The sequence below is a fragment of the Zootoca vivipara genome, chromosome 14 (assembly GCF_965207765.1).
Source record: "Zootoca vivipara chromosome 14, rZooViv2.hap1.1, whole genome shotgun sequence".
Taxonomy (NCBI): domain Eukaryota; kingdom Metazoa; phylum Chordata; class Lepidosauria; order Squamata; family Lacertidae; genus Zootoca; species Zootoca vivipara.
In genome coordinates, this window is record NC_142597.1 from 14,574,915 (window position 1) to 14,602,038 (window position 27,124).

General features: G+C 45.4%; 1 protein-coding gene and 1 long non-coding RNA gene across 3 annotated transcripts in view; one reads left to right on the forward strand and one right to left on the reverse strand.

Annotated features, from left to right (window-relative positions):
- The window catches only part of DCPS (decapping enzyme, scavenger), a 62,325-nt gene extending 35,906 nt beyond the window's left edge, over nt 1–26,419 (forward strand). The window contains exons 3-6 of one of the 2 annotated variants that reach the window (XM_035139045.3): nt 1,295–1,440; nt 6,066–6,179; nt 19,153–19,263; nt 25,992–26,419. In XM_035139045.3, coding sequence (XP_034994936.1) covers nt 1,295–1,440; nt 6,066–6,179; nt 19,153–19,263; nt 25,992–26,258 — 638 coding nt within the window. In that variant the 3' untranslated portion in view covers nt 26,259–26,419. Of the gene's footprint in view, nt 1–1,294; nt 1,441–6,065; nt 6,180–17,705; nt 17,916–19,152; nt 19,264–25,991 lie in introns of those variants that run through there. The other variant, XM_088657677.1, reaches the window with a different exon arrangement.
- On the reverse strand, nt 22,104–23,785 carry LOC148683505 (uncharacterized). Its single transcript, XR_015946982.1, has 2 exons — nt 23,737–23,785; nt 22,104–22,454 (listed from the first exon to the last, which is right to left on the reverse strand). It is a non-coding gene; the product is annotated as an uncharacterized LOC148683505 (long non-coding RNA).
- Nucleotides 26,420–27,124: the final 705 nt, after the last annotated feature.

Sequence of the window (27,124 nt, forward strand, 5' to 3'; positions counted from 1 at the left end):
CCCAGCTCCACCTTCTGAGATATGCTATCCAGGAATCACCCTAAAACAGTGCTCACCAAACCCAACAAGCCCAGAAGGGATACCATGATTAACAGGATGAATGGTGTAGACTAGAACAGCCTTTCTCAACCAGGTGGCTTCCAGATGTTCTTGGACCACAAGCTCCATTTCCCTGTTCTGGTGGGGCTGATGAGACTTGCAGTCCAAAACATCTGGAGGAAACTAGGGTGGGGAAGTCTGGTGTAGTGTATTATGCTGCCCAGCCTCTTAACAGAGAAGGTGATAACAGAATGTTGTCCGTTTTCTAGCTCCGGGATTGCGAGCCAGATCCATTTTTCAGGGTGGGAACTCAAACCTGATGGGTGTAGCAGAGGCTATGCAAGCAAAGTTTGATAGGCGCTGCTTTGGGGGCTCCATGGTGCTGTTGTTGCTTTGGAAATTGACACCACTTAACTCTGTGTTTGTTTCTGTGCCCTTGTAAAACTGCCCAGTAAACTGATTACTTAAAAGCGATTGCTACAATATCTCCTTGAGAAGAAACTTTGTAAGGCAGGGGTGGGAAACCTTTTTGTCCAGGTGGGCCAGATCTTTACCTCTCCCCACCCCAAATGTCAACTATGAGAGGAGAGCAGGGCCGCTTACCTGTCAATTATATGATGCCAGGTGGTTCACAGGTGGGTGTTCTGTCAAAGACTGCTCACGGGGTGGTGAGAAGATAGCGATGGCGCAGGATTCAACTCCCCAGGTATCGGCTGGTGCACGGGGAGCCCAGTCCTACCTTTTGCAGAGCACAAGCGATCCAACTGTGTCTATACCTACCCCACACCTGATGTCTCATATGGTGCCAAGTGTGGGGCAGGTGGGCATGGTTTGTGGCCAGATGAGAAGACCTTGTGGGCCAAATTTGGCCTATGGGCTGCAGGTTTGCCACCCCTGCTGTGAAGGCTGCCTGGGGCTTCATTTGGCTGTGGCTGATCTCTCTGAACTTCCTTCCATTGACCAGAACTGAATGGTAAGACATATTTCCGGTTTCACATCCCATTATGCCCTCCTATGCTGTCCAAAAACCAATTTGTGGTTTTTATACCTGAAATTTATTGCTTAACTTTATGGCGTATTCAGTCATTTGATAGGACTTGTGAACTTGTGGCCTGATGGGAAGCAGGATTAAGTGGCAACCACACCATTAGCTTTTCAGACGCCATGCAGACAATTCTGAGAAATTGATCAAGAACACAGAAGGAAGAATGTAGACTACTACTCTTTGATAGCAATCTTGTATTTACAATTTCAGAGATAAAAACCACTGTGGTTTACCCAGCAACAGAGAAACACCTTCAGAAATATTTGCGTCAGGAACTGTGTCTCATCCAGGAGACTGGGGAGGATTACAAAAAAATTACTCTTCCTTTTATCGAGTCGCAGAGCTTCAGCATTCAGGTATGGAATGTAACCACTCATTATAAATCTTTCTCATTACGGTCCTTGTTTGCAATTCAAGGAGATTAAAAAGTGGGCACGCCCAAGACGTTGGGGGAAAACCCAGATTTTTCCTACTTTGACACCCCCCCCCCCAAAAGTTCTACCACAAGCTATTTATGAAGCTCCCCTCAGTTCAGAAAAGATGGGACAGGATGGGGGGAGAGCTCTTGTTCAGAAGCACAAACATCACTTGGGTGAGCCTTTAATGAATTGTTTTTGGGGATATCTCGCTGAGTTTAGCAAGCAGACTTTGTCTGACTCAGGCTTTTCAGAGAGGCTTTTGTGACTCAGGCTTTTAGAGGAATAATTATGAGTACTTAACGAGATTTAGCAGTTGGTTTGGCTTTTTTCTTCTTCTAATGGATGTAATTTCATCAGGCTTCTGGCACTATTCAGTGTACAGTAGGTTTTGTTTTTGTTTCCTGATATATTTTCCCACTTGGATATGACTTCTGTGCCCTCTGCATTGAGCAAGAGACCATGGGTAGATATTTGATGCACAATAATTGTGTCTTTTCACGAAGTCTGTATTATCTTTGAGTGCCATAAAAATATTTTATTTATACTTTTTATATCCTGCTCAAAGTGACATTCATGGCTCTCCCCAACTCCATATTATCCTCACAAGAACCCTGTGATGCAGGTTAGCCTGAGAGATGGTGACTGGCCTAAGGTCACCCAGTGAGTGGGGATTTGAATCCTGGTCTCCCAGGTCCTAGTCCAACACCCTAAACGCTACACCACACTGGCTCACACATGGCTAAATAGTCAGGTCTTTAGGAGCTTACAGTTGCAATAAGTGGGAATTGGGAGAGTGTTTGGGGGAAGGAAGAGGAGAGGGATAAGAGAAGATGAACATGGGCTGAATATGAGTAATGCAATCCATTCTAATTTGGCTGAGAGCTAAAAACTTTAGGGAGAGGTGGGGCATGAGCTGGGGTTGAAGAAGGAAGAACGAGAAAGTCAGACAGGGACACCAACAGCAAATATTCCACTTGTCTTTAGCAGTAGCAGTCAGCAGAGTGGCAGCACTTCCTTGACCTCCTATCACTTGCATCACTGTGGTTTATCGGGAAGGGGATGGGCAAGGAGGAGGAGAGATCAGGAGCATTGGATTGGCTCTGCTTGTGCATTTGCACCTCGTTTCTGTCTCCACCTCTTCCTCCTGATAACCTGCAGCGAGGTCAACACAGCACCACTGACAGCTACTGGGCAGGGGAGAAAGCACAGCCCACTCCAGTGGCTCCTCCTGTCTCAGAAATGTGTCCCTCATTGGTTGTTCTACCTGTTCATAAACCCATCCACCGAGTGTGGATCCTTGCAAAGCCAAGATGTCGCCATCTGCACCCAAGAGGCAGGTATCAGCATGTGCAAGGGTGTGTGTGTGTGTGTGTGTGTGTGTGTGTGTGTGTGTGCGTGTGCAACTGCAGTCAGGTGAGCATGTTCAAGAACCACAGAATGCTGGCTGACAGGGAGGGGAAACAGAAAGCCCTTGGGAAGAGGGGCTGAAATTGAGTATCCTGAAAGGGAGTGTAGCTGGCTGGCTGTAATTCTGCACAAACCCACCCTGCGACAATGTTTTCCTAGATCCCCATTCATTACAACAGTCATAAGCTGGTGCCTGAATTCACTTGTTTTTCTTTATTTCTCCATTCGTTGTTCCTTCTGCAACAAGTTTCTTAGATTGTAAAGATTTGTGGGTTGTTGTTTTTCCCTCCAGGACAGGGCAGGGTGAGGGATTAGTGGGGAGGCTGTGTGTGGGATCAGTTAGCGCCTCCATACTCTGATAAGTTTTCTTCCCTTTCTCCTTAAAGACTAAAAGGACACAAACATTTGAGTTTTACAGGAATAAGGCAGGTGGCTCTTATGGGAGAAGCGCTTGCTGATTGCGCCAGGGGGAGCATAATTGTTTCAGAAATGCCACACCGCTGTGGTGCATGATTAATTAATTAGTTATTATTTGCACAGAGTTTTGATGAAGAAAGGCACATTTTAGGCTAATTATAATGAGGGTTCTTTCATCTTTCCAGACACCTAGCCCTCTTCCATTGTGATTTTTGATGGCTACTGCTGCCTCCCCACTCTTCCGCCACTTTGTAATTCTAGCCCTGCAAGTATCTTCTAAAGACCTTTGCAGAAAAATCTTTATCATAATAAATGTGCAATTATTGCTTGTTTAATTCAGAGGATCGAGATCCACCCTCCCTTCTCCGACCTTCTCTCATAGAGATACTGCATTTTCTTGCAGACGAACTTGAGTATTTTATTGCTAGGAAAATGTGGAAGGGGGGGAAAACATATTTCCCTCTCTCTTGCTTACATTCTCCCCATGGCTAAATGCAGCATCACTGTTGTGATATGTTTCTAATTATTTGCTGCTGCAAAAGTCTGTAATGGAGTTGGTTTCGCAGTCACCAAATGTGCTCTCAAACATTGTTTCCCTTATTATTTTTGTTGGGATTTTTTTGCAACTATACTTGTGGCGATTCTTACAGTGTTTACTGATGCTAATTCTCAGCAGGAAACAGCCTCCCACAGAGAGACAGGCGAGTGCTGACACTGGAAGGAAGTGACATCAGGCTGCTCAGACATTGGGCTCTGTGCACTCCCCCCCCCTTCAAGGCCTGTTCCTCACATTACTGTTTTAAGTCCCAGGAACAGAGCAGCCTCCGTGTGTGTTTCTCATTAGGGGGCAGATGCAAAAACAGTTCACATACTACAAGTTTAGTTCGGGTGGCCGGTGGTTCGTCACCAAAAAACAGGGCGAAAGAGGGCACAGATATGCATAAAATTTGCATGTCCTAATTTATATGTAGAGATGACGTTTAGAAACAATTTCTTTCCTTTAAATATGCAGGTAGGTAAGCAATAGCTTTTATTTGTTTAGCTATAAGCCATGGCAACAGAAAGCAAAAAAAACTCAAGAGTTGAGCTACAAATTTAGTTATTACTTTCCTGTCTAAGAGGGCAAATAAAGAAACATGCAAAGTATCTTAGTTTTCATTATCAGGCAGAAAGGGGGGGGGAAAGCACTAGGTGTAACAGAGCTCTTCTTGCAAATAAACCCGGCAAATATTTTCCACGGAGATCTTTTATAAAGTAGGCATTGAGTAAATACACTAGACCCGCAACTTTGGGGGGGGGGGCAGTGCAGTTACGTTCCAGGGGTAACATCTAAAGCCAAAATTGTATATACAGTAGTCGAAAAACACATTAGGTGCAATGGCAGGTGGGATTCCCAAAGGCTTTTTCCCCAGATGCCCATCCCCTTTCAAATGTTGCTGTTGTTGTTGCTATTGCTGTTGCTGTTGTTGCTGTTGCTGTTATGCCAAGTGCATAAAGCTGGATGCACACAAGTTAAATGTGTGTAAGTCGTGGGTCTACTGTATATCGAACAATATTTTTACATAAAGTGCTGTTCCAAAGATAGTTCCATATCACAGCCATTTAAATGGAAATACAGTAGCACCTGCCACCATAGTGGGAAGCAAGACTATGACAAGGTGACCCTTATGCCTGCCTAGTCTGTGATCCAGGTGCTAGTTGTTAGCAGACAAAAGTCCCACCTCTCCCTTCTTGGAATCCTCTCTCTTTAAACCAGCCTCCTGCAATTCCCCTTCTGACTCAAGAGTCTTCAATTTCATCCCAGGGTTATGACTGGCACAAAGCCCCTGGTCATTACTGTTTTATTTCACAAAACGATCTCTTATTCCTCCCCACACACTGCACTTAAGCAGTTCTCTTGCAGCAAAGTCAATTTCAAGGATAATCCCTTTCCAAACTCTCTTGCACAGGACTGCTGCAATTGTGCTTCAGAAACTTGCTGTCTTAAGAATCTATTCAGTGTGGGGGTTCTGCTTTCAGAGACAGCAGATGCATAACCCTTTGGAGGGAGGCAAATACATCCTCCCCACTAATTCATCTGTCCAAGAGAGCAATGATGGCACATGAAGAGAGTTGTTATTATTATTATTATTATTATTATTATTATTATTATTATTATTATTATTATTATTATCATTATTATTTATACCCCACCCATCTGGCCGGGCTTCCCCAGCCACTCTGGGCGGCTTCCAACAGAAAAATAAAACACAATAATCAATCAATCAATATACTTTATTCGACCGATAGTCAGAAACAAAAAAACATTTCTCAATACAAAGATAAACATATAAAACTGAAGGCATCAGAGGGATACATAAAAATATAAAAACACAATAATCTATTAAACATTAAAAGCCTCCCTGAACAGTAATTCCCTCTTGCCCCTTAGCTGTCGACCAGGGTCCTGACACATGACATTTGATTGTTTTGTGGATAATTAACCTCAAATTGTATTAGCTTTTAAATCGTTTGGCTCCTTTGTGAATCCAAATGCAGTTTTTATACCTGTAATGAGGTTTCCACAAGCGAGAGAGCAAAACTATCTATCGTCTATCTATCTATCTATCTATCTATCTATCTATCTATCTATCTATCTATCTAATAAATAAATAGCCCGGGATAGAGAGATGCATTATTTGATGTTGACAATTTATAAGGTTTGTCGTCCCCCCCTCCCGTGTTTCTTTTTCCCTTAGTGGGTATACAACATCCTGGAGAAGAAGGCTGAGACTGATCAAATAATCTACGAAAACCCGGATCCTGCCCATGGGTTTGTTCTCATACCAGATTTTAAGTGGAATCAAAAGCAGGTTAGTTAAGATTTTTTTCTTTATTCTTTGAAGGGACAGCTGCTATCTTTAATTGTGGAAGATAACATTCCAGAATATGGATATTTTCACCTTTATAGCTACACCTTGAAAGGAAACCAAAGCAGAGCCTTGCAGGATCAGGCCAGAAGCCCATCTAGTCCAGCATCCTGTTTTTACAGTGGCCAAACAGATGCCTATGTGAAGCCTGTAAACAGGTTATCTGGTTCTTTTAACCAAAAGGACAGAACAGCTCTTTGCTTTTATAATCCCTTTGAGATAGGCTGCTTCAGGGTACAGTAGGTAGAGGGGATTTCAACAGTGAGAAATGGACTCGTGGGGTGTGCTTGTCCTTGATAGGAGAACAGGGATCCTAGGAATTCAATGAGTCTCCCTGCTGATGATCTGTGTAATTTTGGAGGACATGCGGTTTTGCATTCATTGTGCTTACTCTACCCTTCAATCTCTTGAGGACATTGCACGAGTCCTGACTTGAAGCTCTACTCCCTTTCCCCTGCTCTTTTGGAACAATGCTTTGCCATCTGTAGAATGAGACTTCTGAAAATACCTGTTTATAGCTGCCTGTTTAATTGCGGAAAAACCTCCTTTATATAGAGCAGCATGCAGTACCAGATATGCTGCATTTTCTTTTTGTTGTGTAATGCATCCAACTTCCAGTAAAAAAAAACCAACGAAATTTGACTGTTACTAAGTTTAGGAAGTGGTCATCCGTATAGATGCCCATTTAAGCTCCATATGGTAACATTCTTAGGATCCTGACAGATCTAACAGAAATATTGTTTTTATTTTATCTCTTACAATTTCTGTTAATGTTTGGCTTGCCAAAGCCTCATTTTCATAAAGTGCTTGCTTGGATTTGCAGCAATGCTTTTAATTGACCAAATTAATCATTCCATTCCTGATAATGCCTGAGAGCTTTTCACTCTGCCTTAAGGTATTATATAGAAGGACAGGTGCCCTATAAACAGCTGTACTACCAGAAAAAAAGGTTGCCTGTTTCTAAAAGCATAACTTGGTCTTCTCGATTAGAGAAGTTCACCATGACCAATTGGCACCGTTGCACTCTCAACAAACAAGCAGTCATAAGCTTGGGTCTTTTATATCATAGAGATCATCTCCTTTATGCTCCTTCTCCATCAAAATCATTTTGGTCCGCTGAGAGGGTTTTTTTTGCTAACAGTGATTGTACGTCACCTTTGGATTTTCCTGCCTCTAACTATTATTTTTACACACACCTGCTGCTGCTTTTTAAATTGGGTTTGAAAGGCTTTTGTGAGTAGCAAGAGACACAGGGAAATTGTACCTGTATTTTTGATTCATTATTTCAATTTGTTCTAAATGTGCCTTTTATAATGAGTGCTGCCTGCCTGTGTGGAACAGAAATTCCTCTCTCTCCTCCTCCACCCCCTTTCTACTTCCTAAACAGTGGAGACTAGATTTCCACAATCATCAGAATGAAAATGTTTTACTTCTGGGGAACCAAAATGCCATACATCCAAAATGGCATTAAGTAATAACCTTTTTCCCAACATGGTGCTGAGGTTGTGCCACTAATTCTTAATTACTTTCTTGCTGGATCATGTCAACATAATGGGCATTGCAGGTTAAGCCCTGGAAAAGAGGCTGGTCCATAAGAAAGCAGGCACTGTGGCCTCAGTCTGGCAAAGTGCTGTCAGCTGCACAAGTGGAAAGATCCACGTGGAAAGCTCCCAGGGGTTTCAGGAGGCCACTGTGTTTGATGCTGACTTCTCCCAGCCCTTGCCATTTTTAAAATTGGGCTGGCACTGGAAAAAAATGAACAAAAAACCCCTGTATCAGGTGGTGACTGCTGCCATACCTTATTTACTGGCTACCTCTCCAGTCCCAGCCCCAACACACACTACATTAGGATGAAGTTCCGGGACAATGTAGAAAATGAGGGCGGCGACTTCTGCAGCTTCTGGGGAAGGGGTGTAGCTCAGCGGTAGAGCAGCTGCCATTGCAAGCAGATGGTCCTTGGTTCAATGCCCTGCATCTTCAATTAGGACAGGGAGAAACTTCATTTCTGCAGCCCTGGAGAGCCACTACCAGCCTGTGTAGATAAATACAGCACTGGACTAAGGGTTTTCAGCACTGCTGCCCATAACCTTCTACCCTCCCATTCCCCCCCCCCCTGTAAACCTTGGAGGTAGGCACTGGATGGCTGCTTGCCCAGGATAGCCTCAAATCCGGGTACCGATCATGCAACAAATTGTTGCTGTTGTTAGATTTATTACACGCCCTTCTCCAGAAGGTCCCAAGGTGGGTGTCAGGGCTGGTTCAGATGCAGGTCAGCACGGAGACTCAGAGAGCAGGCAAATTGATTCTTCATTCAAGGAAACAGAATACAAACGGAGAAAGCTACGGGCAGGATTGGCTCCAGTAAAGCAGTTGCCCGAACTGATGATCTGTGCCTCCCTAAATCTCCTACCCATTCAGCTGTTTTCCCAGCAGTCTTAAACTCCATCAGGGAGTGGCCCTCTCTATTCTCTGTGCTCTTTGCTGTGCTACATGCAAAGCCCTCTGTGCCCTTGGAGACAAGGGAGGATGGGGAGCTGAATACAGTAGGACCGGCAGGCTCCTGTGAATCTGTTGCAGTCTCAGCCCCCACTTCCTTTTCAGCTGCCTGTCTTGCATCTGCAGTGCTTTCTGCCTCTCCTTGCTCTCTCATTCAAGCATGCTGCTTGCCTGTTGCCCCCTCCTTCCTCCTCTGACCTGTCCTCAGTGTCCCACCACCACCACTTTCCTGGCTCAGAGCCTTTCCCTTCTGAGACTTCCCCACCACTCCTCATCGTCCAGCCAGTCCCTCACATCAGCTCACAACAATTTAAAATACAACATTAGAGACAGTTTAAAATGAATTGCAATCACAAGTAGAGTGGCTCCTAAAAACATATTTATCAAGTGTCAAAAGGTCAGGGTAAAGAGGTGTGCCTTCAGCATACAATGAAATCCGTACAATAAAGGTGCCAGATACAGCTCTGCGGGGAGGGAATTCCAAAACTTAGGACTGCCACAGAGAATGGCCTCTCCTGGGCAAGCACACCACAAGTTTCTGAGGGGGGTGGAACTACCAAGAGGGCTCCCCCATTGCTGACCTTAACACCCAGGAGGGTCTGTAGGGAAGGACATGGTCTCTCTAAGTCATTTGGGGTTTAAAACTCTAGCATGAGCTCCTCAAAATGGGGCTGGAAACGAACTGGTGACCAATGTAACTGCTTTGAAACAGGGGTTATGTGACTTCCAAGTGGAACCCCAACCAGTAATCTGGCTGATGCCTTTCGGACCAGTTGAAGTTTCCAAGTCATCTTCAAAGGGCAGCCTGTCCTGGCTCCCAGTTGCTGAAGAACAAGAATTCTTTCAAAAGGCTTCCATGTTTATATTGCTGCAATGCATATGCAAATCGCTGGCATGCGGCACTTGAGGCAATGCACATAATGAACCCTACCTACAGCTGCAACAAAAGCAGGTGATCCAAAACTCAAAGCTTTAGATGTTGATCCAACACTGGCACACCCTCTTGGTATCCTATATATAGGAATGGGGCAGGCTCAACATAGTGCAGCAACAGCAAGCATTTCTGCAATCTCCTTCTATGCCTAATAGACAGAGCCATCTGTTCTTGCCACCTTTGGCGCTTCTTGGATCTAGGTAATGGGAAAGTTGTCTCTTCCCTAGGGAGGCAGATGGTGCCAGCAAAATATCCCCGGAGAGGCAGGGCTACAACTAGTGTCTGATGCCACCAGGGTAGGTGGCGTGACAGGCACCATGGAAGTGTCAGAGAGAGACTTTGACAGCTGAGAAGGAGGTGGGATGAGGCAAGGGAGGAGGTTGAAGGATATACATCCTGGATATTCATTGTCAGGCTTCCACATCCCACTGGAGCCCTTCCCTGGATGTTTGGCAAACCCTCCACCTGCATCCTCCTGATGCGAACAGCCCATGGCGCAGCCCCACATAGAGCACATTGCAGTCAATCTCTTTATTACAGTCAGTGATCAGTATTCAGAACGCATTGCAGTAATCCAGTCTGGGAGTTACTAGTGCATGGAGTACGTGGCTAAGTCATTTTTCTCCGAAAGGGGCAGGAACTGACAAATCATCTGGAGCTGGGGGAAGGCGCACCTTGCTCCCATGGCTTTCTGAGCTTCCAGTTGACAGGGGAGGATCCAGAAGAATTTCAAAAGCAAGCCTAATACAGTAGGGTTTCGAAACATACTCCACTGGGGAGTTTTCCCCGGGTGGGTGGGGGGCGTAATTGGGAAAGGCAGGGGACTTTATTGCAGGCCTTTAATTGTTGGAGGGCAGCAATAAGTGTGTGTGTGTGTGTGCCTTGACAATTGAAATTCTTCAGAGGACCTGTGACCTCAATAAAAGAAGAGTAACCTTGGAGCTGATGTTATTTGAACTGTCAAGCGATCTCTACAAGCTGTTTTCACGGGAGCTGCTTGCTAAACAAAGCAACAGATGTTGCCGGGTGGAATTAGAAGACATCTCATCCAGCCCGTGTGTTGAGGTGGGATCCCAGGGGATTAGTCCACGTCAATCAAATTAATAGTTGTACTACAGAAAAAGGAGATTTATTCCATCCAGGGGCCTGAAGGGCAACCAAAGCGGCCAGTTCTGCCATGGCAGGATGCAGGCGGCCAATGGTCCAATGTCCAAGCCATGCCATTAGTGTGGGCTTGGGCCAACAGCAGATTCTGAAGCTAAAATGGGAAGGATGTGTGGCGGAGATTCAGCTGGAGTACTTACTGAACTCTGCCCAGAGTAAGGAACAGCTTGTGCTCAGGGATGTGTGTACTTTGTGCTAAGAAAAAAATCCAGCAGCATTCTGTACCAGGAAAAGATCAGTTCTGTGACTTGTATAAATTATGGTCAATCGCCCCAGATGCAGCCTATGGAATGCTGTTCCCCAATTAAGGTCACCCGATGCCTTCTTTGCAATCTTTTTGGCGCCAGACGTTTCTTTCTTTCTTTCTTTCTTTCTTTCTTTCTTTCTTTCTTTCTTTCTTTCTTTCTTTCTTTCTTTCTTTCTTTCTTTCTTTCTTTCTTTCTTTTCCCTGGATCTTTTTAGTAATATTTAGCAGTTTTATTAGTTTTAAACACTGGCAGTTTTTAAGGTTGGAGCTAACATTTCCTAATTTTTGATAGTTGTAATGTGGTCGTAAGGCTTGCTACCTTTCACTAGAGGGACATTGATGTAGGAGGAAGCCAAAGCCCCACCATGAAAATCCATTTCAGCTACTGATCTGGATTTCAGCAGTCATTGCTCATGCATTGCTGGTTCAGACTACAAGGATGAGCCTTCAAGGAGCTTTGAGCTTGTTCACTCTCTTCCTCTCATCCCCTCATGCACAGACACCCCTCTCTTCTTTCCTAGTAGACCAGGCACCCCAAAACTGCAGCCCTCCAGATGTTTTGGCCTACAACTGCCATGATCCCCTAGCTAAGAGGACCAGTGGTCAGGGTTGATGGGAATTGTAGTCCAAAACATCTGGAGGGCCGAAGTTTGGGGATGCCTGTAGTAGACCATCATAGGAGATCATCTCAGGCAGACTGGCATCAACCATGACTGCCCCTTTAAGAAGTCCCCAATCCACCTTTGTAGGAGTGAGCAGCAGCTCAGTCAAGAGATGGGAGGGACCGGGAACAGTAGCTTTCACCTTGGACTGATGAAAAGCCATTGGATTTAAATAGCCCAGAGGCAGATGTTTTCATAGCTGCCAAGTTTTCCCTTTTCTCGCGAGGAAGCCTATTCAGCATAAGGGAAAATCCCTTTAAAAAAGGGATAACTTGGCAGCTATGGATGTTTTTGAGTGCTGGAGGAGGGATGAGGAGCAGAGCCCCGAGGGTGTCATTTCTTGACACCACTGAAGCTGCAAGGAGTTTTGGGGGCCTCTGATAAGAATCTCCCCCTATCACCCCAGCTTTCTTCAGAGAAAAACCTGGGGCAGGGTCACTAGGTGTGACCTAGGATCTCCCAAGGAAAAGCCAACAAGAGATCCACTGAACCAATTGATCCCTAAGTAGTATAGCTCTGGGAAATAGACTATTGGGGTACCACAGATCTCACAAGCTGGGGTGATTCCTTTCACAGAACTGTCCATCTTACTGGGACAAGACTGAATTCCTGGAATCTACAGCTGATTTTACTGGAGAAGACCCCAGCCTGGAGAAAGGTTTGGGGAGAGCTTGCTATTGCTCTCAGGGGGAAATGGAGCCTGTTTTGCCCAGGGAATGGACTGTGAGATTGGATCTGTACAAAGAGCCTAAATTCAATAAATAGCTGAAGTTTCTGTACTTTAAGCTATCTTGCTCTTAACTGGTTCTTCCATTTTGGCCTATTCCCAATAGGGCCATGGATCGCAGCATCTCCTAGGTGCCCCTTCCCTGTGACTGGCTTACACTTAGCTTGAAGCAAATAGTATAGTTTTGTGTCATATCAGCCAGTGAACTATGGTTTGTGCTTGCCTTGGAAACCAGGGTTTGATTGCAGTTTCCAAACCTGGTTTGTAGAGCGCATGCGAACCATCATAAGCTAGTTTGAAACGGTGGGCTCTGCTTTCTCAAACCAGGCAAAATGGCTGGTCAGGCAAAACAGTAAATTGTGATTTGTTTCCGACTAGGAAGAGGACAAAGGGGTGCGGGTGGTGCTGTGGGTTAGACCACAGAGCCTAGGGCTTGCCGATCAGAAGGTCAGCAGTTTGAATCCCTGAGATGGGGTGAGCTCCCATTGCTCAGTCACTGTTCCTGCCAACCTAGTAGTTCGAAAGCACGTCAAAGTGCAAGTAGATAAATAGGTACCACTCCAGCAGGAAGGTAAACGGCGTTTCCGTGCACTGCTCTGGTTTGCCAGAAGCGGCTTAGTCATGCTGGCCACATGACCCAGAAGCTGTACGCCCGCTCCCTCGGCCAGTAAAGTGAGATGAGTGCCGGAACCCCAGAGTCGTCCACGACTGGACCTAACAGGGGTCCCTTTACTTTTTAGGAAGCGAACAAGGGGATCGCCATGCAGTGGGGAAGGGAGAACGGGAGACCAATCAGATTCAGGGCATAATCAGAACTTCCACTGCCAAGGTTTTGTGGAGTAGTGGAAGGAGCCAATGCCACAGCCTCGTCATTCATGGTGGCCGTGGCCACTGTGGCAGCCAGTGGGAAGCCAGCTCAGGCCAGAGAGCTGAAGGGAGGCAGTGGCGGAGCTTTATGCTCCGGCACTGGGGTGTGTGTGTGGAGAGCAGTTGGGGGGGGCACGATGGCACCCTGCTGGGATTGTGCTGCTGGGGGCGGTGCACTCCCCCAGCACTCCTCTTCCTCCGCCAGTGAAGGGAGGACCACCTCCACCCCAGCCCTGTGCAAGGCATAGTTGCCAAGTTATCCCTTTTTTACAGGGATTTTCCCTTATGCTGAATAGGCTTCCTCGTGAGAAAAGGGAAAACTTGGCAGCTATGGTGCAAGGTGGGAATTGGATTGCTCTGTAAAGCTTTTTGAAGGCTCATTGAGGACCTACCAGGGTGAAATAAACAGCATTCGCAGTAGCTGTAAACTGCCCTTCTTTGTGGACCCAATCTGGGGCCAATATATAATTTTATTCTGGCTGGAACTTGACCAATCTGAACTCTGCAAAGGGTCGTCTCTCACACTCCTCAGACTTAGCTGCTGGTTCATTGCTCTCTCAGCATGACTAATTGTTACCCTGATTCCAGTGCAGAGCAGCATCCGGTCAGAGCTCCAAATCTCACCTTGGATTGTTGCCAGTTCCAGACTTGAAAGGGTGAGAGGTATTTTTAGTTGCAAGCGCTTCTAGGAATTGAGCAAGTGCTTGAGCAACAGCTGGAAGTTCCACTTCTCTTTCATGTAAGTTTCTAACACTTTGGATAGAGACCGCATTCCTCATTTTTATCTGATTTGGGGTTTTTTTAAAAGAAATAACCCAAAGAGCAATTGCATTTGGGTGGTTTTAAAAATAGTTATTTACTTTAGTTTAATAATAATAATGATAATGATAATAATAATTTTATTATTTATACCCTACCGATCTGGCTGAGTTTCCTCAGCCACTCTGGGTGCTTACAGGTAAGAATACCCCCCTTTTCCCCTTGGGTTCAGACCAGTTAACAGGATTTTGTTATCCCATTTGTTATAGGAGGGATGTCATGATTTTACAACTACAGTGCAGAAATTGGGGGTGGGGGTGGGACTGAGGACAGTGGGGATCAGAATGGGGGAACTCCTGAAATCCTGGGGAGACCCACATTTGAAAGAAGAGCTCCCAGATCCTGCATACTTTCTGCTGGATCACATTGATGGCCTCAAATGTAGAAATCTTCTTTCAGTGCTAGAAGACTTCGGCACATGAAATTTGGACTACACATGGTTTATTTGTTTTTGTGAAACACAGCAAATAACACACCCCTTGGGTAGTTTTCACAGTTAGCTCCCAACCCCCTCAAGCTGCATGAGGCCTTTAGCATTGCACATTATGTCATCTGCAGCCATTACGCCACCTCCTGCCCCCCAGGAAAAGTATTGTGGTCAGAAGGAGGGCAACCTGTCCCTATCCGTCCTCCAGCGAAGGACCAGAGACTTCAATGCTTGTTTTTCTCTTCCTTCCCCTTGCCTTTTCCCCTTTTGTATCATGTTTGTTAGATTGTGAACCGCAAGCAAGGATTGTAGGAGCACTGTACAGATATATTTTAATATCTCTATAGCACTAAGAAAATTTTCGGTAGTTGCGTTTAAGAATAACGACAACAACAAAAAGTTGCCATGTCATATACTTCTGTTCCTGGTTCAAGCTGCTGCATTCTGTTCTCCCTGGCAGCCCCAGTCCCTGTTTTCCTCCCACCCCTTCCAACAGTCAACAGCATTCTGTACCTACTGAGCATGCACAATCCTCATGGTGCCGTTTTGGGAATATATTTATGCTCCATTTTGAGATTTTTGGGAGAGAGAGAGAGAGAGGTATACTATCTCAGTTACATTAGAAACTTGGATTTTTCCATTGGATTATTTGGACGGCTCTTTCCCTGGGAATATCCAAATATAGATTCTTGGTGTGTGAGCCAGGAAACTGGATGGCTCTCTTTGCCCTTGTTATATCTATGTGTCTCGTCCTTCCTCCCCCTTTTCTAAAAGTCTTAATCTGCCCCTGCTCAAAACCCACTGCGAATTATATAAAATAAAAAAATTCCTTCCAGTAGCACCTTAGAGACCAACTAAGTTTGTCATTGGTATGAGCTTTCGTGTGCATGCACACTTCTTCATAGATTAACATTCAGAGTGTGGCCATTGTACGTAGAGCTTATATGCCTACTTGGCTGCACATCAAGTGCTTTAGTGTTTGATTTCTATACCTGTGTTATGTATACATCCAATTTCTATGGTTTAACTTTCCAGTCATGCTCCTCTGCCTCTGCATTGCCTAATACCGGTAGTTCCCAGGAAGCTTAGCCATTTGTCTCCTCCAGCCACCCACCATAAGGCCTTTTTGCTTAAAAAAGAAACCTCCCAGCTGGTTTACAGGTGTGTGCCCGACCCCACTTTCTTAAGCCCTCTGCAGGAGTTACTCTGATTTGGGAATTTCACATATATTTGGGGAGGGGACTGCATAGAGAAGTGGGATAGCTTTCCCCCCACCCAGTCCCATCCCCTTGGTCCTCTGCAAGCTGGAGGGCAGCTATCTGAAGCAGGGAGTTTCCCCTACTCATGGAGGCTGCCTGTGCGATGTAGATCACTGGAATGTTTATTATTATTATTATTATTATTATTATTATTACATTTATATTCCATTTTTCCTCCAAGGAACTCCATAGACAGTCCTCCTCTGCACACGCACACTCTGACACTTATCTCAAGTTATGCCCCTGAGTAGGTACTGTATGGCATGGTCAACAAACCCTTTCACGAGGGTGCCTCCAGGCTTTCTGAATAATCTATTATTGATTCTGAGACTTGACAGAAAGATTGATTGGAGGGAGCACAATCCTGCTGAAATCGGAGAAGCTGGAGAGGAAAGCTGAATAAGATAGCTAATGGTTGAGGGTATGGTTTCATTGCCTTCCCCCTTGCTCCATGACTAGCCAAATCAGAATAAGTTACGCCCAATTAACAACTATACACTAGAAAGAAAGACATAATTTGCATAATGTGTACAGGTCATACCTGCCAAGTCTCCTGCTGAAAAATGTGGGATTAGCGGCGTCGCGGCACCGGAAGTTGTGTAGAAGCAACTTCCAGTGCCGCTCTACCCTATTTCGGGTGCCCACACATGGGCAAAGCAGCACCCAAAATGGAGGCTCCCTGGCAGGTAGGAAATCCGGGGGATTTCTGAGATTTTTCTCCATTCGGGAGAACAGCAGGAAACGGATTAAAATCCGAGGGTTTCCTGTGAAAAACGGGATACTTGGCAGCTAAGGTACAGGTTGTAGGATTCAGCTTTCCCAACACAGAATTTCAGATTATCTGGATACAGAGCATCATCTCATTGTATGCTTGCTTAGCCCGGGATTTCCAAGCCTTTCTTTTAATGCTTTCAATTTAAAAGTGGGGAAACATAATCTGAAAGGTGGCCTTCTTCCCAATGCCACCATATTGGGGTCCAAAGTGAAGTTGGTATTTCAGCCCAGATGTTGGGTCGCCCATTCTCTGACATGATGGGAAATGTTTCAACTATATTTTGTGTTGTTGCAGAAGTAGGGTTTTTTTCTCATTCCTTTATGGGGGGGTTATACGACATGGTGGGGGGTCGGCAGAGGGGAAAGTAGGCAGAGCAAAATATGTAAATATGTACCTTGATAAGTTGGTTAGCTTCTACACACATTCCAACCAGCCAAAAACCTTGGGGGGGGGGAAGCAGGGTCAATGAGGGGTGAAGCTTACGGGGCAGTCCCCCAAAGCAGAGGACAACAGTTTTTTTTAAAAAAAACAACCTGGTAAAATTCAATAAAAGGTCATAAAACCAATCAAAACCATGCAAGATATCAATATTGCAACAGAGGAGGATGAGTTGGAAGCCTTTCCAAGCTAAGTGATTGAAGAATGCTCTCAACCAAACCTACTTCCCACATGCCTAGAGGTTAGAAACCTGAACCGGACAATGAAAAATGCTAAGAAAGCTTACCCCAGCTAGGCAAATTACATGTGCTGTCAGCACCACCTCACTCTAATTATTGTAATCGGTTTTCTTGTAGCAACTTTTGTGCACCTTGAGTGGGCCACGGTGATGTGCAGCATTCCTTTGGAAGTTAAACAACTTTTATATCCAGATGTTTTAACATTCATTCCTGAACGTATTCAGGGAAATGCTGGAAGTCTAGCCAAAATATGCTCTTAAGCAACGTTTCTGACAAAGTTGACATTGTCAAACGATCCATTCATTATTGAGAAGAGTTATTTAAAGCACCCTAGTGATTGGAGCCCATCGCAGAGTTTCAGTATTGCAATCTCAGAAGATATCAAATGTTTCACTTTCCGCATTTGCTCTCTCAGAATGTTGGAGATCTTGCTGGAAAATACCTGGGGAACAAGCTCTGCCTTTATCGTCCAGGAAGGCAGCGTTACCCAGGAAAAGGGATGTTCGCTCATGCCACCTGCTGCAACTCACACAACCCCAAAGATGCCTCTCCAACTTTTATTGCAAATGCCACCAAGGGAAACCTCCGCAATCCGCCGAGGCCTGTTTAGCGCAAACAGCAGATCCTATGGTAAAACTGCTATGGTATTACAGAATTAAGTGCTGATCCATTAAAAAAACATAATGGTAGGAATTCAGCATGGCACTTTTTATTTCTGCTTGCCGGACAGAATAATCCTCCTTTCCTTCTTCCCCCATCCACTGTTCTGCGGGTTCTCCTGACCCTCCAGAGCAGATTTGGGGGAGAGCAGGGGAAGCCCCATTGCACTAGCAGGAGCCCCTGGACCGGCTTCTGCTAGCCTGCTGGGTTAGTGGGTTCTGCTTAAGTTCTATTCAATATAGACCCATTAAAATTAATGGACCTAAATTAGTCATGTCCGTTAACTTCAGTGCGTCTTTGTATGACTAACATTTGATACAACCCCGTGTGTCTAGAAAACCAGTCTGTCTTCCTAACAAGGTAGTTTCTATTATTGCTGCTGCGAGTGTTTAATGTATGTCTGCATGCAGACACTTATGCATGCATTCAACAGCCAACTATCACTCATTGGGAGCCACTGTCTTAGCTGTCATTGACCCTGCCTTCAGGGTGTCTTCATCCCATTCAGGTGAAGGGGAACATGCTGCCCATAGCTGCCAAGTTATCCCTTTTTTTAAGGGAAATTCCCTTATGCTGAATAGGCTTCCTCGTGAGAAAAGGGAAAACTTGGCAGCTATGATGCTGCCAAAGGACCCTTTCTTACTAATGCTGAGCCTTCCAAGGGGTACGGTCAGCTGGGCCTTCCCTGCCACCGAGGCCTTCCTTGGCACCCAGAGTGTTTTGGGGTAGGCTTGAAAGAGGCGTTCTCATGTAGCCAATAGAATAGGTTACAGCAGAGGTAACTGTCCAGATGCTATGGACTGCAACTCCCATCCATAGCTGTCAAGTTTTCCCTTTTCTCGCGAGGAAGCCTATTCAGCATAAGGGAATTCCCCTTTAAAAAAGGGAGAACTTGACAGCTATGCTCCCACCATGCATGGCTAGAGGCCATACTAGCTGAGGCTGGTGGGAGGTGTATTCCTCAACATCTGGAAGGCACCATATTGGCTACTTCTAGGTGAAAGTGTGTGCTTGGTTGCAGTTGCTGTGTGGTTTCCAATAAACGTGCTCTGGATGGTAAATATGTTTTTGGGTCCGAAAAGGTAGGTGGCCTCTGCCTTGCATCTTTATTTGGGTGCCTGGAATTCATGATTTGCTTTGGCAGAAGTTAATAATCTTTTCTCAGTGTATCTTAAGCTCTGTCGTCTATTCTGTCTCTACAGGTACACGATTTATACTTAATTGCTATCTGCCACTGCCGGGGAATCAAGTCACTCAGGGATCTTACTGCTGAGCACCTGCCTTTGCTGAGGAACATCTCACAAGAAGGGAAGGTGAGCCTCCTCATCTCTTTTTAATTGACCCCCCCCTTTCCTGGTTCTGCGTTAGCGGAGCTCACACCAGCTCCCTCGTTCGTTGTTGACTATCTGCTTGCTTTCTCTTTCTCTCTCACACCTTTGCACTTCTATACGAAATAAGCAGGCAGTTGTGGCAATCCAGGTGCCATTCCTGAAGGTCACATTTTAGTAACAGGGTGTTTTTCCCTCCAATTACCAAATCTGTTTCATTGTGGGGAACTGCAATCTCTGCTCCCCCAAAATTAATGGATAATAGAGTTGCCAACTGATGAAGGAGATAAAGGAAATGAAAGAGGGGGGACCCTAGCCTACTGCTATGCATTTAACAGTGGCCTGATGTAGAAAGAAAGAAAAAACAGCAGGAAGAAACAGTATTTTGTGGCATGGAGCTCATAGCTGTGGACCACACTGCTGTTAAACAGAGAGCTGCAACTGAAGCTGCCCACCTTGGAGGCAATTAAGATGATAGTGTCGTGGTGACAAAGTCCTGCTTTCCACACATCATTAGTATGATACTGGACCCCTACTACAGCTTGAAAAAAATGTTTGTATTATGCTACTTTTAAAGGCCATTTAAGTCACCACTGTACTGCTTGAGCACACGGGGGTATTCAAGAAGAAGAGGAATTCATGTAGACCAGGTGTGAGGAGCCATTGCCCTTCCAGATGTTGCTGAACTACAACTCCCATCAGCCCCAGCAAGTAGACTCAATGGCCATGAATGGTGGGGGTTGTAGTTCAGCAACATCCAGGGGACCAAAATTTTCCCCTACCTGATTTAGTGGCTCCAAATGCAGAGATGATCAGCAAGATCTGCTCTCGGAGGAGGTTCCCCACTGCAGTGATGAATCCAGAGCTGTGATAGGAAACCTCCTCTGAAGACAAGCAGGTGGTGTTGTGTCTCTCCATTGTAGGACCAAATGAATGATCTAATTGCACGCAACGTAAGTAACCACAAACACACAGGTAGTGAATACCTGCATGCTAGTTGGGGAAGGGTCCAACTCAGTGGTTGAGCACTTTGTTTGAACGCAGGAGACTCTAGATAAGGATGGGAGAGCCCTTTGCCTTGTACTCTGGAAAGCCGCTTCCAGTTCATGTAGACAGCATTGAGCTTAGATGGACCAATAAAATCTGACTTGGTACAGCACAGCTTTCTTCATTACATCTTTTCTCCACCCTTCACAACAGTGCTAACCTTGAACTTTTCTTTAAGGTTTTGCTTTTGAAAGACTATTTGGGGCTCCCTCTTTGGGGCTAGAAAGCATATCTTACCACCACCCGCATTTGGGGCCAAAGGTTGTGAAAAGGATTATAGCATATCCCCATCCCCCAGCATACATGTGTGATACGCACATCAACTTTACTGGCACCAGAAGCAAGAGGAAATTTGGGGGTTGGGGGGGTGGCATCTGAAAGGCCCTCTGTTCCTCTTTAGTTGCTTACTCATTTCCTGTGAATTTTTTGAGGCATTGGCCCATGTCAGCATCTCAGCTGGCAATCCAGAAGAATTCATGCTTACTCGTCACAATTTATTTTGAATATTTCAGACCCAGCAGTTTCTACACCATGGTATGGATCTACCGGTTCTCCTGTCTATGGTCTGCCCTCCCCCCTCTGCCGCCTCCCCATTTCCTTTCTCTCTGCCACCACTTCTTAGTCTTCTGGGGACAATTATTTTTCCCTAGTGATGAATTGCCTGTTGCCAGACAAAACTGACAAAATGAAATGTGTCTCTCTGGGGCCAGATGTTGCGCAGAACTCTTCAGAATTGAGTGGCACCGTGCCAAGCAGCTGGCACCCACATGGAAATTCTGGAATAATTGGCTTAAAGGCTGGGAGAGACGGCAATCCTGTGCACATTGAACTCAGGAGCAAGCTCTGGGGCTTGCATTGAAGGAAACATGGATATAGAACTGAGCTGCATAAATCTGTTTTGCAAAAAAACTATCCCTTCTCTGCCCACCTAGTGTGTAGGGTGGGCAGGTGAAAAGCAGGACTGAGTTCCTGCCTCTTTAATTTTAATTCTCTCTTGCGTACAACTACAGTATTAAAGGTGCAAGAAATCCACCCTCTTGTTCACCCAGCTTTCATCTGTGCTTTGGAAATGACACGTGCATCACTAAATCGCTTTAGAAACCTAGAGGTTTTTCCTAGCTAATGGTGTATTTTAGCTGCATATCATTGATAAGGTCTTCTGGTTATTTCTGTGAATATAGAAGATGTCCAGCAAGGGTTGGTAGGTGCATTGTGCTCTTCTGAATCAATCAGCCACAAGTATGTTGTCCCCCTTGGCCTGTGAGGTCAGCTGACAGTGCTCAGGCTGGAACAGAAGGGGCTATGGCACTGGTGGTGCAGGAAGCAAGGAGCTGAAGATGGTTTACTGGAGACCCTGATTGAGACCTGCTCCCTCCTTCGAACCTGACCACAAGGTGCTCCAAAGTACCAATAAAATCCCAGGGATTCTGGCACATAGCTGAACAGGAAGACGGAATAAGATACGTTTTTCCTACTTGCAACCGTACTACTTTCAATGTCTACCTTCTCTAGGTTGCATTTGTAGACTTGTTTCTAAAATACTTTGAAGTGATCTGTGGGAACAAAAATGGAAGCTTTAATATGTATCCATCCCCTTCTTGTCCTGTGTACAAGTGGGAAAACCTCTCTAATTCCTTCTTCCTGCTTAGCTTCCTGTTCGGCCAGTTATAGTAGAGGCACACAGCTGAAAATTGTATGAGCTTTTCACTTGTCTTTTAAATATTCTATCCAGTGTGGGAGGGGGCTGCCTTTGTATAAATGACAGGTAGCAACTTGGAACCAGTGCAACCAAAAAGTAGCCTTTATTCCATTTTCCACATTTTTTCTCTCCATCACCTATGACTGGGTCCTAACAATGGCTAAATTGTTGATTTGGGTGATAGTGGAGTTAAACAGAGCCAGATCAATCTGCTTCTGCTTCCTGCCATGAAATTCAACAAGCTGTCAGGCTTCCTTCATGCCAGCATCTTTGCTTCTTTCAGCCACATCCAGATCCACTCTGGGTTCCTTGGAATTTCACTTACGTAGTTTCAGTATAGAAGAAAGTTTCTTTTTGGGACATTGTTGGTTTGTGCTTCCCCCAAGGGTCCTCACTGGCTCCAGAGAAACAACAAACATCACAGAGAGACCTAGGAGAGGAGGCAAGGGTAGGGATCCAACTAAATCTGAAGACAGACCTCTGGCAGTAATCCACAGGGTCAGAGAATCTTGGAACAGAGTAGCGTAGAGCAGCCTCTTGAGTGTTCTGCAAAGCTAAATTGGACAGAGATGTGGAGCTTGAAAGAGCCTCAGTGGGGAAAGGCTGGACACAGTGGGTTCAGAGAAATGCCCCTTTAAAGGAAAGCGACTTCCTGATGGATTTGGGGTCAGACATAGAAGGGGATCTTGTTGAGGACAACGCTGGGTGCAAATGACAACTGTGTTAAATCAAGCACAGAGTTGTTACAGCCGTATCAATGAAACTTTCCCACCATACAGTGGTAGCTTGGTCACAAGAGTCCTCGGAACAATCTGAGCTCCCAGCCAGCTGACTGAGGTACCCCAGGCTTAATACAATTTCTGGGAAAGGTGCCTGCTAGATTATAATGTTCTTAGAGTTAATTAATATCTGAAAAAGGGCATGGACGTACTTACTTACATTCTGGGGACTAATTCTGGGGGCACTCCATTATGCATATTGGCTGAGACAGGAAAATACCCTCCTCCCACAAATACTTAGCTTGAGCTATCCTGATTTCCTCAGGTTTTGTGGGGTTTTTTGAAACTATCATTGTTCAGGGGAAAGCCAAAAAGCACACATAGTCTCAGGATATGAGCAGAGTTCCATCTGAACAAGAGTTCTCGCTGTGTATGCTGGGGTGGAGCGTGGGACCAAAATACTAAGAGATGCAAGAGCTCTACTTTACAACATTTCTATGCAAAGTTGAAACGTCAACAGGGCAGGTTACGCATCCCAGGAATAGAGCAACATGATCAGTTTCCTGTAGGTTGTTGCCTTAGAGGAAAATCTCCAAAGCAAGTCAGAGAACTGATGTCCCATTCAAGGGATTATCTTTCCTGATAGCAGTTACCCTAGCCAGGGGTGGCCAACTCCCAAGAGACTGTGATCTACTCACAGAGTTAAAAACTGGCAGTGGTCTACCCCCCTTGGGGGGGGGTTTCTAGCCAAATTTGTTGAGTTTTTTCAAGGAGGAGGTAAAATTTTGAGCTTTTCTTAGGGGAGCCACAGTTGTTCAGCTTCTTTGGGGGGAGCCAATGATCTACCAGTGATCTACTGCAGATGTCTAGTGATCTACCGGTAGATCATGATCTACCTGTTGGACATGCCTGCCCTAGACTGTCATGCTGGGAGAGGATTTGTACATAGGAGAGTTCTTTACATAAAAGACAGGCTTCCTTCCAGAGACTTACCTGGCTAAGTACCAGACGTGCAAACTCCTCTCTGCCTCCTTCCTTCCCCACAGTCGTTTGTGTGCTGGAGACTTTCAGCCACTCCTTTCCGCTTTTACACATAAATTACAGTAATCTATGGGGCATAAAGGGTATGTGCCAAACAAAATAATTTATATGTAAATGTGGGAAGTATTGGCTGCAAGCAAGCAGAGGGTTGTAGCCTTAAGTCACACCATTACTGTATTTTTCTGCTCTGTTGGCGTGTTTGACAGCACCTTTGTGTCCCGCCCCAGGCTATTTCCTGTGATCCCTGTGTGCATAAAACTGCCTCCTTTACATGTCTGTTCCTATCATCTCACTGTAAAGCCAAGGTTTTATTTATACATACTTTACATATATAGGTTTTCTCACAAGGTGATGGTTTAATGACGCACAAACCCCTCAAAAAAAAAAAGGTTTTTACTTTACAGAACACTACATGAAGGAGCGTCTCCACCCCCATCGTTCAGCCCAAACACTGAGATCCAGTGCCAAGGGCCTTCTGGTGGCTCGCTCACTGCAGGAAGTGAGGTTACAGGGAACCAGGCAGAGGGCCTTCTTGGTAGTGGCGCCCGCCCTGTGGAACGCCCTCCCATCAGATGTCTAGAAAATAAACAATTATCTGACGTTTAGAAGACATCTGAAGGCAGCCCTGTTTAGGGAAGTGTTTAATGTTTAATGTTGTATTGTATTTTTAACATTTGATTTGGAGCCGCCCAGAGTGGCTGGGGAAGAAGAAGACGGTGCTCAGGGTTATCAGGCTGTAGAGCGAAAACGACGCAGTTCCTCTCTGGTTCATTCTGGGGAATAAGCTGGAATTGGGATCCTCAGCTAGAACAGAGTTTGCCCCTCCCAGAACCAATGAGATTGTCCATGGAGTGTTTATTTTGGAATGCACTGCTTTTCTCTCACTTTCCCTCCCTAATATAGCTTCAAATTGAGTTTTCGTAGGGGTCAGCTGACATACGCTGCCTCCGCTTGGAGGCAGACAAAAATGGTTTTTGCTTGATGGCCTTGGCTATGCACTGAGCTATTTGTGTTCCTTGCCCCATTGTGCTGCCTCAAACCTCTTTTTGGGGGGTCAAGTGGTGTGAATCGATTCCCTTCTTGAATTTGATAGGATTTACTTTCAAGTAAAATGCATAGTTAGGGTCAGGGAACTAAAACCAATGTGGGTAGTTATTCTCCTCCCACCCCCCATATTTACCCCCCTGGAAGAATTCAGACTAGACTTGCAACACAGTTCCCAGGAGATGAAGTCTGAGACTGGGCCAAGGCTCACTGCATTCTCAAGCAAAATAAGAGCCCTGGTATTTCTGAAGGGGATCTGACAAGTTCAGTGCGGCTGTTTATCGCTTTGATTACACTTTCCGGTAATTGGAGCCTGTAACTCGCCAAACCCTCCAGTGTGATAAAAGTTGGAATGGAACGCAATAAAAGCCAAGCAAGGTCCCTGTTTAGGGAAATATGCCAGCAATTCATCTTTTCCACCCACCATGGTCTCAACCCAGTGGGCCTTGTGATTGAGGTAGCCAAAGGGAAATAAGAATTAAAACAGATGAGCAGAACAGAAGGAGCCCCACGTGACACGTCTGTTGCAGGGTTTTTCTGCTTTGTACGGCTATTGAGTATCAGGGAGACAATGAGTGAGTTTGTTTGTGTTTGTGAAACTTCCGCACACATAAAATGCAACCTACACATACAATATCAGATCAGGGGAAATGATCTAGATCAAGGAAATGTGACCTGTGGTTCTCCCAGCAGCCCCAGCCAGTGTGGCCCATGGTGAGGGATTGTGGGAGTTGGAGTCCGTCAATGTCTGGGAGCGTTCCCCCCAACATCTGGTCGCCATCCTAAGAAGAGCATTCTCTACATCTGGGGCCACCACCAAAAAGGCTCTGTCTCTTGTTCCTGCCAAAGTGATCCACCAGGGGTGGCTTCTGCAGGCCATACACCTGTGGTGGGTGTGGCCGAAGGCCAAAGTTAGATGTCCTCTAAGTGCCAGCTGAGTCTGCTTTCATTTGCCCTGGACTTTTAACTCCTGGGGCCAGAGTCTTTACTGAGACCACTTTTTACTCTTCTGTTTTGTGCTGATGTAATGGCCACTTTAAAAAGTATTTGGACTGGTGTATGAAATGCAGGCGAACATCTCATAATCTTGGCATGATTTGTGGTGCAGTTGCAGAAAAGGTTGGCTCTTGCTGGTTTCAAGCATTTTTTCCCCCTCCCTCCAGGAAGCCATAGTGAAGCGCTTTGGCATTGGTGGGGCTCAGCTGCGAGTTTACCTGCACTACCAGCCCTCCTACTACCACCTTCATGTGCATTTCACCGCCCTCAGCTACGACGCTCCTGGATGCTCCGTGGAGCGAGCCCACCTCCTCTCGGATGTGATAGACCACCTGGAGCGTGACTCCCAGTACTACCAGAAATGCACCCTGACCTTTGCCCTCCGGGCAGACGAACCCCTGCTGAAGAAATTCCAGGAAGCTGGTCGCGTCTAAACTCTCAAAAGACCGTTGAACTAAGTGTACATAGGTTTCATAGGGATCGCTTTATATTGCCTTTTTAAGACATTTTGTTTATGGTTTTGTAAGATTGGAGGTTATATTTCGTGTTGCTGTTGGAGCATTTCCTTCCCATCAATAAATGGGTATGTTCTAGATGCATTGCCTTTTTTTCCTTTTGGGAGCATGCTTTGGCCACCCCTAGTTAAAACACATCTCCCCAATCTGGTGTCCTCCTAATGTTTTGTGTGTGTGTGTGTGCATTTTTGCTTTTAACAATTATCATACTCAAATCTTAGACGCTCTACACATAGGATTCTCTGAATCCCAGGACTTCCCTCCATGGTTTCCCAAGATATTCTTTTCCAAGTACATTGTATTATATTCTCCATATTTTCTTAAAACTCAGTTTTTACCATAGTTCTCACTACATTGTGAGAGTTTTTTTTTAAATCCTGCCAATGTTTTGGTCCTTAGACTTCCCAGAGTAAGTACTAAGCATGGGGCTGTCAACACCCCTTATGCTGTGGTTACCAAGCACCCGACAGCCAGGTGACGGTCAGACACTAAGGAAAACCCAGATGTCATAATGACACCATGTGATTGTCAGATGGAATTTCCCGCCCACCTGTCAAAGTTGACCCGTGGGAGCCAAAAAGGTTGTCCACCCCTGCCCTAGAGAGCTACAACCAGTCGGGATGTATAGTAGTGATCTCAGTGGTTCATGGGTCTGATTCAGTATACAGTATCTCCATGTATACATTGTGTTCCTTCCTCCCCTAATCCCAAATGCTGCATCATTACATTGCAATCTGGTCCTCCTACAATTAAAATTCCTTAAAACTGCAATCCTATATATACAC